The sequence below is a fragment of the Bufo bufo genome, chromosome 2, assembly GCF_905171765.1.
Source record: "Bufo bufo chromosome 2, aBufBuf1.1, whole genome shotgun sequence".
Taxonomy (NCBI): domain Eukaryota; kingdom Metazoa; phylum Chordata; class Amphibia; order Anura; family Bufonidae; genus Bufo; species Bufo bufo.
Genome location: NC_053390.1, coordinates 494,867,145 through 494,883,990, shown reverse-complemented (window position 1 = coordinate 494,883,990; position 16,846 = coordinate 494,867,145). Strand labels below are relative to the sequence as shown.

General features: G+C 44.0%; 1 protein-coding gene across 2 annotated transcripts in view; it reads right to left on the bottom strand.

The window, feature by feature from the left end:
* Positions 1-16,846, bottom strand: part of ADGRL3 (adhesion G protein-coupled receptor L3) — a 1,148,457-nt gene that overhangs the window by 356,117 nt on the left and 775,494 nt on the right. For both annotated transcript variants that reach the window (XM_040417792.1, XM_040417793.1), the window contains exon 20: positions 14,537-14,662. In XM_040417792.1, coding sequence (XP_040273726.1) covers positions 14,537-14,662 — 126 coding nt within the window. The remainder of the gene's footprint in view (positions 1-14,536; positions 14,663-16,846) is intronic.

The following is a 16,846-nucleotide window of genomic DNA, read 5'->3' as shown; positions in this document are numbered from 1 at the left end:
AAGGCTCAGTAGTGTGTGTGGCCTCCACGTGCCTGTATGACCTCCCTACAACGCCTGTGCATGCTCCTGATGAGGTGGAGGACGGTCTCCTGAGGGATCTCCTCCCAGACCTGGACTAAAGCATCTGCCAACTCCTGGACAGTCTGTGGTGCAACGTGACGTTGGTGGATAGAGCGAGACATGATGTCCCAGATGTGCTCAATTGGATTCAGGTCTGGGGAACAGGCGGGCCAGTCCATAGCATCAATGCCTTCGTCTTGCAGGAACTGCTGACACACTCCAGCCACATGAGGTCTAGCATTGCCTTGCATTAGGAGGAACCCAGGGCCAACCGCACCAGCATATGGTCTCACAAGGGGTCTGAGGATCTCAAATCGGTACCTAATGACAGTCAGGCTACCTCTGGCGAGCACATGGAGGGCTGTGCGGCCCTCCAAAGAAATGCCACCCTACACCATTACTGACCCAATGCCAAACCGGTCATGCTGGAGGATGTTGCAGGCAGCAGAACATTCTCCACGGCGTCTCCAGACTCTGTCACGTCTGTCACATGTGCTCAGTGTGAACCTGCTTTCATCTGTGAAGAGCACAGGGCGCCAGTGGCGAATTTGCCAATCTTGGTGTTCTCTGGCAAATGCCAAACGTCCTGCACGGTGTTGGGCTGTAAGCACAACCCCCACCTGTGGACGTTGGGCCCTCATATCACCCTCATGGAGTCTGTTTCTGACCGTTTGAGCAGACACATGCACATTTGTGGCCTGCTGGAGGTCATTTTGCAGGGCTCTGGCAGTGCTCCTCCTGTTCCTCCTTGCACAAAGGCAGAGGTAGCGGTCCTGCTGCTGGGTTGTTGCCCTCCTACGGCCTCCTCCACGTCTCCTGATGTACTGGCCTGTCTCCTGGTAGCGCCTCCATGCTCTGGACACTGCGCTGACAGACACAGCATACCTTCTTGCCACAGCTCGCATTGATGTGCCATCCTGGATAAGCTGCACTACCTGAGCCACTTGTGTGGGTTGTAGACTCCATCTCATGCTACCACTAGAGTGAAAGCACCGCCAGCATTCAAAAGTGACCAAAACATCAGCCAGGAAGCATAGAAACTGAGAAGTGGTCTGTGGTTACCACCTGCAGAACCACTCCTTTATTGGGGGTGTCTTGCTAATTGCCTATAATTTCCACCTGTTGTCTATCCCATTTGCACAACAGCATGTGGAATTGATTGTCACTCAGTGTTGCTTCCTAAGTGGACAGTTTGATTTCACAGACGTGTGATTGACTTGGAGTTACATTGTGTTGTTTAAGTGTTCCCTTTATTTTTTTGAGCAGTGTACAATAAATACATAAAAAGAGCAAGTTCATGAGGGCATCCAACCCTAAAAGTAATAATTCTAATTGGCTCCAATAACAGAATTATACATACCAAAAACATCCTGCACCCACAACCCCTGTCTCCCTGAATATATATATATTGTGCATATAAATTTTATGCTCCAATAAACAATGTCAGTGCTATCAGGGTAAAGAATGAACCCAGTAGTGGCAGACCATGCACCGGGGAGAAGGGGACCAGCTAAGCAAGCGCAAAGTTATAGAGAGCAAACAGATTGCTGTATACTAGACACATATAAATTCATGAACACTGTATATCTATAGAAAATCCAGAATAAAAAATATATATGATAATAGAAATAAATATATATGTATGCAAGGCAGTTAGTGGACAGAAGGTACCACATGTAGCAATATTGTAGAAAGTTCCAAGTCATATCAGACAGTGTGCGAAGTGCAAAAAGATAAATAAAAAATGTGTAAGTGCATGAAGTGTCCCAGCGGGGCACACTACAAACGAAGGCTTGTGTGTGTCCAACTGGACACCAATGAGCATGTGCTAGGTGCTTAATAAGTGTGCCCCTGTGGGTGTCAGGAATAAGCAGAGACAGGATCGTCCCACGTAACCTGACAGCCACAGAGAGAGCACACAAAAAAAGTGAAGAAAAACAAATGAACATAATCCATAGGTCCTCTGTTCCCGTGTTTCAGTGTCGTCCAACCTCCTTGAACCTGCCATTATGATTATCCAGAAAATGAGTTGCCACCGATGTTAGGGGTTTTTCCCCCTTACTTCTGTCCCGGTCTGCCAACCGAATATTTGAAGTGTGTTGCTGTACTCTCTTCCTGAGCTCCTGCATGGTCTGGCCCACATAAATCCTTTGAGTGTACCTCCTCTACCCGTAGTGTTCACCGGGCGTTGAAAGTGGCTATGGACGAGAGTGTCTTTAAGGTTTGGAGCCCTCCTTGCTATAATCCTAGGTCTATCATCGACATGTGTTGCCAGTTTACCATCTTGTTGTCCCGTGATCTAATCTTGGGAACAAATAAATCCTCACGTTTGGATTCCTTAGCCCTTTCAAATGCCTGGGATACAACCTTTTTAGGGTAACCCCTCTCATGCAGCCTTAATGATAAATCCTGTGCGGCCACCTTGAAGTCACCAAATTCACTGCAATTGCATTGTAGACGCTAGAACTGTCCCCTTGGTATGCCCTTCTTTAAATGTGCCGGGTGGAAGCTCGCAAAATGAAGTAGATTATTGTTGCAGTGCTTTTGCGGAACAAAGATGTCGCAATTCTTTAATCCTGCAACTTTATTCGAAGATCCAAGAAGTCGACATCAGACTCTGAGATTTTATGTGATTAGAAACAAATGGACGGCACTGTGCTTCTTTTAGGGTCCAGGTGCACGGTCAATAGGTTGAATCCCCAGGTACTTATGATAGTAAGACCAGCACTCTGTAATTCCAATGATGAAAGAGAAACTCTTTATTCGTCACCCATATGTGACGCGCGTTTCGACACCTTTGTCTTTGTCAAATTACAGGTGATAACAGCTCAATTCCACATATACACTGCACCATTTAAATACAATTCAAATAACCCGCCTCCTAGTCACGTAAGTAGTCACGTGACCGGGACCGGATTAATCCGCCCTCAGACACATGACCAGTCACATGACTGCAGCATCATATTGCTACGTAACCAGCCCAAACAAGGTTGAATCTATCCAATTACAGAGTACGGAAAAGTATGTATCTAGGTCCATAAACTACTAGGCATCTAAGTAATCAGTGATCTGTTGCAAGTCAAAGATGAACATTTTTATAATACACCATTCAGATACATTTAAACTAAACCGCCTCCTAATCATGCAGATGGTCACGTGACTCGGATCGGAACCCAGTCACATGGCCAGTCACATGATCATGACGTCATATTACTACGCAACCCATCCAAACAAAGTTAAATCTATCGGAAGACAGAATACGGCAGAGTATGTATCTAGATCTATACATTGTTGGACATCTGAGTGATCCGTGATCAATTACAGAACCAAAAAACAAACATTTATACACAAAAATATATACTTAATTATCATACGTTCCACATATTGATTCAGATAAAACTGCTCAATGAGTTAAAACTGCTCATTTTGAGAGAGAGTATATCTACCCAAGTGAGCTATATCAGAATCACTGTATATTTTGGAAACGTTTCATCGATGATGTTTTTTGCGTATGGCGGTGCAGCATTGAGACCCTTATGTCCTTCATGGACTACATCAATAATATAAGATCTGAATTGAAATTCACCCTGCACCAAGATTCACAACGTGTCTCTTTCCTCGATACATGGGTGATCAGAGGAATTAACAACAGGATCACCACTGACTTGTATGTCAAAAAAACTGACAGAAATAGCCTGCTGTCATTCCACAGCAATCACCCCTCAACGGTGAAAAAATCACTGCCATACTCGCAGTTCAAAAGGGTGGCTAACATTGTAATGGATCGTGACACATGTGACCTTAGGATGCAGGAAATGACCCAGAAATTTGTGGATAGGGGTTATCCCTCTCAATTGTTACATGAACAGAGAGATAAAATAGAAAGTCCCATAGAACTACAAAAGAAGACAGATAAAGGACAGAGAATACCACTAATTGTAAAATATCATCTTTGGATGGATCGCGTTAAGGCGGTCATTAATAAACACTGGAATATTTTACAAAAATCATACCCTACAATTCAGGAGTTTAGGGAATTACCCATGATGTGCTACAAGCGTAACAAAAATATCAGAGATATGATCATTCGGGCGGATATAGGCAGTGACAGGACGTCCCTGCGACAGCTCACTCTCTCTTCAGTTAAGAAGAGAACATTTCCCTGTCTTAACTGCGTCCACTGTTCAAATGTCATCAAAGGCTCTAACATCTCACACCCACATACAGGACAACAATTTCCCATTCGGGGTCACTTTACATGTGACAGTAGTTTCGTGATCTATTTACTTAAATGTCCCTGTGGGTTGTGTTATGTTGGAGAGACAACAATGCGCATAAAAGACAGAGTAGGGAAACACAAGTCTACGATTAGGAAGGAAAACACTTTGTTACCTATCCCTCAGCATTTTAAAGAAAAAAATCACCGCATCTCACAACTGCGTTTTCAAATTATAGAGGAAGTGACCCTACCTCGACGTGGAGGAAATCGGATCCAGATGCTCCACCAACGTGAAGCATATTGGATCCATCGGCTTGAGACGCTTGCCCCCAAAGGCCTCAATAAGGAATACTCATTGAGCAGTTTTATCTGAATCAATATGTGGAACGTATGATAATTAAGTATATATTTTTGTGTATAAATGTTTGTTTTTTGGTTCTGTAATTGATCACGGATCACTCAGATGTCCAACAATGTATAGATCTAGATACATACTCTGCCGTATTCTGTCTTCCGATAGATTTAACTTTGTTTGGATGGGTTGCGTAGTAATATGACGTCATGATCATGTGACTGGCCATGTGACTGGGTTCCGATCCGAGTCACGTGACCATCTGCATGATTAGGAAGCGGTTTAGTTTAAATGTATCTGAATGGTGTATTATAAAAATGTTCATCTTTGACTTGCAACAGATCACTGATTACTTAGATGCCTAGTAGTTTATGGACCTAGATACATACTTTTCCGTACTCTGTAATTGGATAGATTCAACCTTGTTTGGGCTGGTTACGTAGCAATATGATGCTGCAGTCATGTGACTGGTCATGTGTCTGAGGGCGGATTAATCCGGTCCCAGTCACGTGACTACTTACGTGACTAGGAGGCGGGTTATTTGAATTGTATTTAAATGGTGCAGTGTATATGTGGAATTGAGCTGTTATCACCTGTAATTTGACAAAGACACAGACTGGTGTCGAAACGCGCGTCACATATGGGTGACGAATTAAGAGTTTCTCTTTCATCATTGGAATTACGGAGTGCTGGTCTTTCTATCATAAGTACCTGGGGATTCAACCTATTGACCGTGCACCTGGACCCTAAAAGAAGCACAGTGCCGTCCATTTGTTTCTAATCACATAAAATCTCAGAGTCTGATGTCGACTTCTTGGATCTTCGAATAAAGTTGCAGGATTAAAGAATTGCGACATCTTTGTTCCGCAAAAGCACTGCAACAATAATCTACTTAATTTTGCGAGCTTCCACCCGGCACATTTAAAGAAGGGCATACCAAGGGGACAGTTCTTGCGTCTACGATGCAATTGCAGTGAATTTGGTGACTTCAAGGTGGCCGCACAGGATTTATCATTAAGGCTGCATGAGAGGGGTTACCCTAAAAAGGTTGTATCCCAGGCATTTGAAAGGGCTAAGGAATCCAAACGTGAGGATTTATTTGTTCCCAAGATTAGATCACGGGACAACAAGATTGTAAACTGGCAACACATGTCGATGATAGACCTAGGATTATAGCAAGGAGGGCTCCAAACCTTAAAGACACTCTCGTCCATAGCCACTTTCAATGCCCGGTGAACACTACGGGTAGAGGAGGTACACTCAAAGGATTTATGTGGGCCAGACCATGCAGGAGCTCAGGAAGAGAGTACAGCAACACACTTCAAATATTCGGTTGGCAGACCGGGACAGAAGTAAGGGGGAAAAACCCCTAACATCGGTGGCAACTCATTTTCTGGATAATCATAATGGCAGGTTCAAGGAGGTTGGACAACACTGAAACACGGGAACAGAGGACCTATGGATTATGTTCATTTGTTTTTCTTCACTTTTTTTGTGTGCTCTCTCTGTGGCTGTCAGGTTACGTGGGACGATCCTGTCTCTGCTTATTCCTGACACCCACAGGGGCACACTTATTAAGCACCTAGCACATGCTCATTGGTGTCCAGTTGGACACACACAAGCCTTCGTTTGTAGTGTGCCCCGCTGGGACACTTCATGCACTTACACATTTTTTATTTATCTTTTTGCACTTCGCACACTGTCTGATATGACTTGGAACTTTCTACAATATTGCTACATGTGGTACCTTCTGTCCACTAACTGCCTTGCATACATATATATTTATTTCTATTATCATATATATTTTTTATTCTGGATTTTCTATAGATATACAGTGTTCATGAATTTATATGTGTCTAGTATACAGCAATCTGTTTGCTCTCTATAACTTTGCGCTTGCTTAGCTGGTCCCCTTCTCCCCGATGCATGGTCTGCCACTACTGGGTTCGTTCTTTACCCTGATAGCACTGACATTGTTTATTGGAGCATAAAATTTATATGCACAATATATATATATATTCAGGGAGACAGGGGTTGTGGGTGCAGGATGTTTTTGGTATGTATAATTCTGTTATTGGAGCCAATTAGGATTATTACTTTTAGGGTTGGATGCCCTCATGAACTTGCTCTTTTTATGTATTTATTGTATTATAACATAAAATGCCCTTTGATTGATTACTAAATAATGTGGGTCTTTGGAGGTATTAACCATGGATTGAAGGGTTTGCTTACATTATGATAAAATAATTGTGTTGTGATTTTGTAATCGGCAATCATTTTTGTGTAATCACTGATTTATTGATTCATTATTTATTTATTATGTTGGAATATAACCATATTTAATGCACAATCATGTTATTGTATATATATTTTCTAAATCACACTTTGTAAGTAACCGATTGACCCGTTTCAGATATATTCCACTATAATCTGTGAACATCTCATTGGCCCGATCCTATAAGGTACATATTGATGGTTGACAGATCGTCGTACGCATCCCACTGTGCTTGTTTGTGCCCCCTGTTGGTTTGCGATCCTTTGGGTGTCACGGCGCGGACTGGTGACCGGTTGTGACGTCGACGCCGGACTGCGTTTCCGGTCTTTGGAGCGCATCACGGCGTCGACTTCCGGTTTGGTCGCCATTTTGCGCATGTGCACTTGTTTTTCCAACACGCCGGCTTGTCCCGGCATTGATAGTTGCGCGCGACCATGCACCGGGGAGGATACAGGTAACTTACATGCCTTGTCACCACCTCCTTCTCCCCCTCTGCAGACGACCGCTCCTTGATTAGTTTTTACCACAGGTTTATGTAACCATGTCTTAATTATGTGAACTATAAATGTTTCAACAGTCACTTGTACTAACATGGATCTCTGAGGAAGCTAGTATTTGCACCAGCGATACGCGTTAGGATTGCTTGGTTCCCCTCCCTGATGGGTAACTGCTATTTCATGTGCTACCACTGTGCTTCATGATAAGTATTTCTCCTAGGATTTGCAGATACTTTATTGTTTCCTGTCATGGTTTTGTGATTACATGGTTATTCATGCACTGTAGCACTTTAAATCCTACCCCATGTGTGGGGTTTGCCTTGTCCATTCATGTTTTTAACTTGTAACTTGTCTGTTTCAATAAAATTATGCTTTATTTTTGGAGGTGCGGCTACATTATGGTATTGCTTTCTTTAGTGTTTTTTCATTATAGTGAGTCCACCCATCGTTGTCCAAAATGCCCAGCAAACATATCTTGGGACATAGTGGTATTGGGCCCATACCCAATGATGACAGTACTCTAAGTACATCCTGCCAATATGATCTGATATGATTACATTCCCACATCATGTGCCAGAAATCAGCATTGTTATGAGAGCATCTTAGGCAGCTAGGTTGGGACAATTTCCCCATCTTATGCAGTCTGGTAGGAGTTAAAGGGCTTCCGTCACCCCACTAAACAGTTTATTTTTTTTTGGTTACTTATAATGCCTATAATGCGATTTATGCATACATACTGTAATTAATCATTTTCGTTCAGCAGATTCTGTTAAAAACTTACTTTTAAAATATGCTAATTACCTTGCTACCAGCAAGTAGGGCGGCTACTTGCTGGTAGCAGCCGCATCCTCCTATCCTAAAGACGCCCCCTCCGCATGCTGATTGACAGGGCCAGCGGACGGGATCTTTCTCTGCTGGCCCTGTTTGCATTTAAAATCTGGCGCCTGCGCCGTACCTGTCTTCAGTCGGCGCAGGCGCACTGAGAGGAGGACGCTCGCTTGGTCGCTCCTTCCTCAATGCGCCTGCGCCGGGTGTAGATGTGACGTCATCAGCGCAGGCGCATTGAGGATGGAGAGACCGAGCGAGCGTCCGCCTCTCAGTGCGCCTGCGCCAACTGAAGACAGGTACGGCGCAGGCGCCAGATTTTGAATGCAAACAGGGCCAGCAGAGAAATATCCCGTCCGCTGGCTCTGTCAATCAGCATGCGGAGGGGGCGTCTTTAGGATAGGAGGATGCGGCTGCTATCAGCAAGTAGCCGCCCTACTTGCTGGTAGCAAGGTAATTTGCATATTTTAAAAGTAAGTTTTTAACAGAATCTGCTGAACGAAAATGATTAATTACAGTATGTATGCATAAATCGCATTATAGGCATTATAAGTAACCAAAAAAAAAAAAACTGTTTAGTGGGGTGACAGAAGCCCTTTAAATAACTACGATGCAGCATGAATAATTGAATGAGTCTGTTATTGACCGAAGGGGACACATGAGTGACAGCCTCCATTGCTTCCGTCCAGTCCTCTGCAGTAAGATGGGGGATATTTCCTTTCCATCTGGTCTCGGCTAGTATGGGCTGTAATGACATCTGCATACCTAACAGGTAAGTGTAGAGTGCCGATATTATACCTCTAGGTCCTTGTGACTTAATGACCCTAATTAAAGGATAAGAGGAAATGGCCTTGTTCCCATCCCTGAATTGTTCCTGAAGGGCGTGTCTAATCTGCAGGTATTTAAAAAACTGGCTACGCACTAACCCAAATTTCTCTTGAGCCTGGGAAAAAGAGCGTAGAATACCATCCTGATACAAATCACGTAGCGCAGTGATCCCTGACGATATCCAGGTGTGAGTCCCCTCTATGGCTTGTAAATGGGGGAGTAATGGGTTATCCCTTAAGGGTATGTCATCTGCCCAGTCCTGATATTGACGCAGTTTGGTATCTCTCCAGACCTGCTGCGCCAACCTGTGAATCTGCAACAATTTCCCCGACAGGGATCCAGCCTTTTCCAACACTGGCCATAAATTGTATAGACCTAAATACTGTTGCAAATAATATTCCATATTCTGAAGGGGCTCCTCATTCACCCAATTAGCTAGGAACCTTAGCTGACCTGCAAGAAAGTACAATTGGAAGTTTGGTAACGCTGCACCTCCTTGTATCTTAGAGCGCTGCAGTGTATTCAATGCGAGTTTATGTCTGGCCTTTCCCCAGATAAATTGGACCATTAGAGAGTGAAGACGGTCAAAGAAGCTCCGGGGTATTGGGGTGCAAGCGTGTTCTAGCAAATATAACCCTTTGGGTAGTAGGATCATTTTTATCAGGTTGATCCTGCCCATGATTGATATAGGTAGGGTTTTCCAGACCATGAATTTATCAGAAAAAATAGACTCTAAAGGGGCAATATTTCTGGAATAGGACTCCTTTGGCTCCCTGGTGATAAAGATCCCCAGGTACTTAAAATGGTCCACTATCCTGAGATTATGGTAAACATTGGGCCAATCAGAATGCCATAGCGGCATCAGGGCCGACTTAGTCCAGTTGATATGTAACCCTGAAAAGTGTCCAAATAGTTCTATGATAGTGATCGCCCGCGGCAGAGAGATATCCATCTTACTCATAAATAATATAAGGTCGTCTGCATACAGGCCTACTCTGTCCTCCCTCCCCCCTAACGCTACTCCTTTAAATGTTAAATCTTGGCGGATACGGAGGGCCAGGTTTTCAATGGCTATTGCAAACAATAGGGGAGAGAGAGGACATCCCTGCCTCGTACCCCTCTGCAGAGTAAAGGAAGCAGAGGTCGTACCATTGACCAGGATGCTGGCCCTAGGGCTTCTATATAATATCCGGATCCATTGTATGAATCTAGGTCCAAAGCCGAACTTCTCCATCGCTTTCATCAGATACGGCCACTCCAGTGAGTCAAAAGCTTTGGCCGTGTCTAACGAAGCCAATGCCCATTGTCTGTCATGCTGGGTTCCAATTTGGGCTATGACTTGTGTCCTACGGATATTATTAGAGGTCGACCTTCCTGGTATAAACCCAGTTTGATCACTGTGTATAATGCTAGCAATTGTCTTGTTCAACCTATTGGCGAAGATCTTTGTCAAAATCTTATAATCTAAGTTTAACAAAGATATCGGCCGATAGGAGGCACAGTCCACCGGGTCTTTATCCGGTTTTAGGATTACAACTATGGTTGCTTCGTATAAGGAGTCTGGTAACTTGCCCAGCCGCCATGCCTCCTGAAACATCACCTTAAGTTGGGGACCGAGGATGTCTACATAGTTGGAGTATATCTCCAAAGGTAGGCCATCGGGGCCAGGAGCCTTCCCGTTCGCCAGATCATTGATTGCCTCCTGTATTTCTTCTAGGGTTATATCCTCCTCTAACAGATTGCTGTCTTCCAAAAATAATGTTGGATGGGCTCTCTCATCTAGATAGTGCTCAAGTTCTAATTCCGAGTATTCCACCCGTGATTGATATAGATCACGATAGAAATCCGCAAAGCTCGATACAATATCTGGAACGGAATCTCTAATCTCACCATTTTGGGTCTATATTTGCAGAACTGGTGGAGCTGACAAATTCTTATGGACTATATGAGCTAGCACTCTCCCTGCCCTATCCCCCACCTCAAAGGCCTGCTGTTTGTAAAAAAAATAGCTTACGGTTACTTTTTTCGTGTAAATGTACCAAATACATCCTGCCTTTCTGCAGCCAATCCTGTCGGTTAGCCTCAGAAGGGTCTAAGACAAACCTCGCCTCAGCTTCTTTGACACAGATATTAAGAGAATCCTCTTTTTTCCGGGTATCCCTTTTAACAAAGGAGATAGATGACTTAAGGCATCCTCTGAGGTATGCCTTCAACGTATCCCATAGTAGCAGAGGATTCGTGTCTACGTCCTGTACCTCTAGAAAAATTTGCAGTTGGTCTGGGATCCTATCTTGATCTTTCAGGAGGGTAAGCCAAAATGGGTGTATTCTCATTCTTAAGCTAGGCCTTCTCTCCTATGAAGCATTGAACCGTGCTATCAAGGGCGCATGATCGGACACACTCTGGGGGCCATGTGAAATATTGAATAGTTCCAGATAAATATCGGGGGAGCCAAATACATAATCAATCCTGGACATTGCTCCAGAAGAGGGAGTAAAGCAAGAGTATTCTACAGATTCTGGGTGTTTCTCTCTCCATAGGTCCAACCATCCCATCTCCTCGATCCAGGCCACCAGCAAAGTGGGCGGGCTATGAAGCGAGGACACCGGACAAGCATGGAAGCGATCCATACGCGGGTTCATGACCATATTCAGATCCCCTGCACATAACAACTTAGCGTGCGGATATTGAGCTGCAAAGGTGGTCGCGGTCTGCAGAAGTGTCATGTTGGCGGGAGGGGGACAGTAAATGCTCAAAATCACAAACGGGGTGCTATTCACATGTGCAGATACAAAAATATATCTCCCGTCCATATCAGTGTCGACCACGTGCGGTTCCCATCTAATGGAGCGGTTAACTGCAAGAGACACTCCTCTAGAATGTGAGGTGCCAAATGAGTGACTGGACCATTGAACCCATGGTTTCTGTAGTCTAGCTGCCGTTTCGGCCATGAAATGGCCGAAACGTGGATTATATGTGGATTATATCTACGAACATGTGCAAAAACGGAGATAGCCCAAGCCCCTCACATTCCATGACATTAATAATAGGGTAGCCATGTCTTCTGTATCATATATCTAAGAGTAGGGTTGCTCCCCTTCTGGATCCTCTGATGTCTGTACCTTATTGGATCACCTAGTACAAATATAAGGCTGCCTATAAACAGTGTTCTACCACAATTTGCCCAAACATAATTTCATAAACTTAAAACTAAACCAATTATGCTGTGAGTTAGCATTGAAATACAGTGTGTAATGCCAGGTGCCAGGTAATAATTTCCCTATGGCTGAGTAGTCAGGGACCTGCATATTACAAGGTGTTAAAAGAATATGCAGGTATCTGACCAGCTCCCTCTGCACGATATATGTCGTGCCAACATCTAACCATCAGTATACATATTAAACAGTGAAACTCACGCTGAGTTAGCAGTGCGCAGTTATTACGAAGTCCACAACGCTATAATGGTGTCCGGTGCGGATGATAAAACTTCACCGAAGTCACCAACAATGTGTCCTGACAACCAAGGTCTCATGGAAGGAATGGAATGCTGACGCAATAACGCACTTCAAGAAGGTGACAGTCTGCGCGACTTCCTTGCGATCCAATCATCCGCTTCTTTGGGATCTGTGAAGAAATGTGACCTCTCCCCGTCCACCACTCGCAGCCTGGCGGGGTACGCCATGGAATATGGTAAGTTCATGTCGCGGAGACTTTTCTTGACAGCAACGAAAGTCGGTCTTTTCTTCTGAAGCTCAGCAGAGAAGTCGGGAAATAAGGATATTTTGGCATTTTCGTACATGATGGATTGCATCCGTCTTGCTTGAGTGAGGATAAGGTTGCGGTCCTTCCAGTTTAGCATGCGAGCCAGAAGCGGTCTAGAAGGGGCCCCAGGAGGTGGAGGACGAGCTGGAACCCTGTAGGCCCGTTCTACTGCATACGCCATGGAGAAGGCCGCCTCTGGGAAAATCGACTTGAACCAGGCCTCCAGGAAGGCTGCAGGATCCGGCCCCTCTGTTCTTTCAGGTAGGCCCAGTATGCGCACATTATTCCTTCTGGCCCTGTTCTCCAGGTCGTCGCATTTTGGCTTCCATAAGGAGACCGAGCCTTCCAGGGCATGTATCTTGGCAGGTATGGGGCGAGTGAGGTCCTCCAACTCAGAGATCCTCTCCTCTGTTCCTCGCACTCTTTCTCTAAGTTGCTGGACATCGTGCCTGAGGAGACCCACATCCACACGTACCTCCTCTATCTTTGTGGTAAGGGAAGTCTGGCAAACCAGGATCGCCGACATAAGCTGTTCATGTGCCTCTTTCGGGGTAAGTTCAGCCACCTCAGGCTCATCTATGGCTGCTTGTTGTGCCGCTTGACCACGGGTGTGTTGGGTACGAGGCGTGCCGGCTGTCGCGGCGCCATGTTGGTTTTCTTGGCGCGCAAATTCCTTCAGCCGTTCTGCCGCAGCTTGAGCCTTACTGGGTCCCATCGCTAGGTACCTTGTAGTTTTGTGCTTCTGTGTACCGTTTATTCGGTCCAGTTAGCTGTAATAGCACTCAGGATTACTCAGGATAATACCCGGGAGCCGGAGATTAGATCAGATGCGACCGTTCATGCCGGCCGCTAGCCACGCCCCCCTAATGCCACATATTAAATCAAATAAACACATTAATTTAATATACTCTATAAATTGAGTGTCACAAAACCATCCATTATACTGTACCAAAATAACAATTAAAATAATTGGAGCGGCATTTCTATGAAATGACAGAAATAAATGCCACCTGATGGACCCGTTGGCTGTAATGTGATCTGGTTTCCATTAGAAAACCCAGCATTTTACCGGATAAGAAAGCACAGCATGCTGAACTTTTCTGTCCCATATTTCTTACAGAGTCTGCAATGGAGGCTCCTGACGGACCCAATACAGATGTAGGCGAAACCTAATATGGAATTCTGTGCATGTAATCAATCCCCCTCCCCATCAATCAGATCATACTCTCTGATTGTAACATATGGTTTAATAGAAAATTAACCCCCTGCACGTCATAAGGCTATTTTGCTGACGCCATGACCCAGACGTTTACCAGCGTCCAGAGCATAGCATAAAATTTTCACACCAGGCACACAAACATCATTCACCGTCACACTGTCCTTCCTGTCCATACTGGATTTTTAGCATTAAACATGGAGAGTGCTTCTCTACAGATATCTGTTACACACTGCATTAATACCCATAATGACTCGCTAGAGGAAGATCAAATACAAACGTAATCCGTTTTCTCTCTAACATATCAGGTATTAATAGAGTGCTGCCTTTTCTTTGCACATTGAAGCTATCGATTTTTTTAACGCTCCATTTTTTGAAGACCAAAAATTGGACAAAGGCACTTGCGTAAGTCCATAATACTTAAAATTAAACTTTTCTAGTCATCAAGTGCATAATGGGGACCTAAAAAATAACACACAGCTATTGCTACGTCATTATTTACCTGTGTTCCAGTGGAATACCTTCCAGTTGTTTGAGAATTTGATGTCTTGGTTGAACCAACTGAGTTTTCCATACTTTTGCCACTACAGCAATGACTTTGTAAACATTTGCCATATTCTTTACGCACCTAAAAATAGCATAAGCAAAAATTATTAACATAATTTCCAATGATATTTGAAACAATGACTGCAAGATAGTTTGCAAGATCTGTCCATAGCACATAAAGTCAGATTCAGTTTTTATTTTTAAACCTTTCATGGACAGGGGCACTTTTGGAATACTGCATTTTCAGTAAAATTGTCCTATTTTCAGTAATTTGCTTTTGTTTCTAGTTTAATACCTTAGTTAATTAGATGGGACAAACAGGTAATCGATTCTGAGGATCTGGGTAAAAAGTGTAGTCGGGGTGTTAGGATAAAATATTCTCCATACAGCTTAAAGGGACATAAGTGTCAAAGAGTTATGAACAGCTTTCGGGCACCTATAAAAGTGGGGAGAAGAAGAAACCCTCTCCAAAATAACGTAACTGTTTAAACGTATCAACCACCCAAGCCGTCTGATGAGAGTTTGAGGCATAGAAGCCAGTTATGGTGACCAACGTGTTAGGGTACTTTCACACTTGCGTTGTTTGATTCTGGCAGGCCATTGCCTGAACTTCCTGCCTGATCCGGCAAACTGTATGCAAACGCATGTCATTTTTTATGACTGATCAGGCATTTCTTAGACTTATCGGGATCCTGATCAGTCTGAAAAATACCTGATCAGTCTGAAAAATGGATTGCAATATCGGATCTGTTTTTCTTTCACATTTTTAAAGGTCTGCGCATCTCACTTGATCCATCACCATGGTAAAAGATCATATGACGGACCATGTGATGACCGGAGTGACGTCACCACAGGTCCTTTTCCTGCACACAGCAAAGAAAGAAGACAGAAGAGATGCCGGCTGCGCGATCAAGTGGATTAAGGTGAGTTTAATTTTATTTTTATTTTTTTAACCCCTCCAGCGCTATTGTACTATGCATTCTGTATTCAGAATGCTATTATTTTCCCTTATAACCATGTTATAAGGGAAAATAATACAATCTACAGAACACCGATCCAAAGCCAGAACTTCTGTGAAGAAGTTCGGGTACCAAACATGCCGATTTTTCTCACACGCGTGCAAAACACATTACAATGTTTTGCACTTGCGCGGAAAAATCGTGCATGTTCCCGCAACGCACCCGCACCTTTTCCCGCAACGCCCGTGTGAAAGAGGCCTAAGGGTCCATTCACACGTCTGTATGTGTTTTGCGGATCCGCAAAACACGACACCGGCAATGTGCGTTCCACATTTTGCGGACCGCACATCGCCGGCAATCTCATAGAATATCCTTTTCTTGTCTACGGACAAGAATAGGACATGTTCTATTTTTTTGCGGAACGAAAGTGCGGATCCGGACAGCACATTCCGGCCCCATTGAAAATGAATGGGTCCGCACCTGTTCCGCAGAATTGCGGAATGGATGCAGACCCATTTTGCGGATGTGTGAATGGACCCTAAGGCATATTGGTATACTATAGATCTTTTCCAGGACGCGAGTGCTCACCGAGAAGGTTCTGAGTGCCGCCTCTGGCACCCGTGCCATAGGTTCGCCGCCATTGCACTAGAATGATACTACTACATAAAATAAGAGCTAGGGAGTATGTGAATTTTAGCAGTTTTAAACTCAGTCTCCTGTAATATTGCGTTGTCTGTGTGTAGGGACTTAAGATGGTGAAATACTCTAGATCTTTTTGTGGGGGAATTCATGATGTTTGCAATCAAAGTGGTAATGCATATAATAGACATCACTAGTACAAATGGGTGTCAATTAGCAAACTGAAACAAGTATAAATATATAACTGAAATTTAAAAAGTCATCGCAGTAAACTATGAATATGGTATAGAAATGTGTTGCCTTCTAGTACAAACACAATTAAGAAAGGTGAGCCTAAGTAATGACAAATGATAACATCATACATGGTAAGGCTTGTTCATTGCCTCATAGCTGCAAATATACTGCCAAAGGAAATCAAAGCATCAGTCATGGCATGTGTCAGCAGACAGTGTTCAGAGCTAGAGATGAGCAAATTTTTCAAAAATTTGATTCGGCCGGATTGCTGAATGCTCTGAAAAAATTCGGTTCGATACAAATTTGTTCACGGCAAATCGCGTTAAAAAACGTCTATTTCCTGGCTGCAGAGAGCCTTTATAGTGGTGTAGAACACTGTGCCTTTGTCACGGTGGGGAGTGGGGAAAACTCCCCACCGTATAATGGGAACTGTT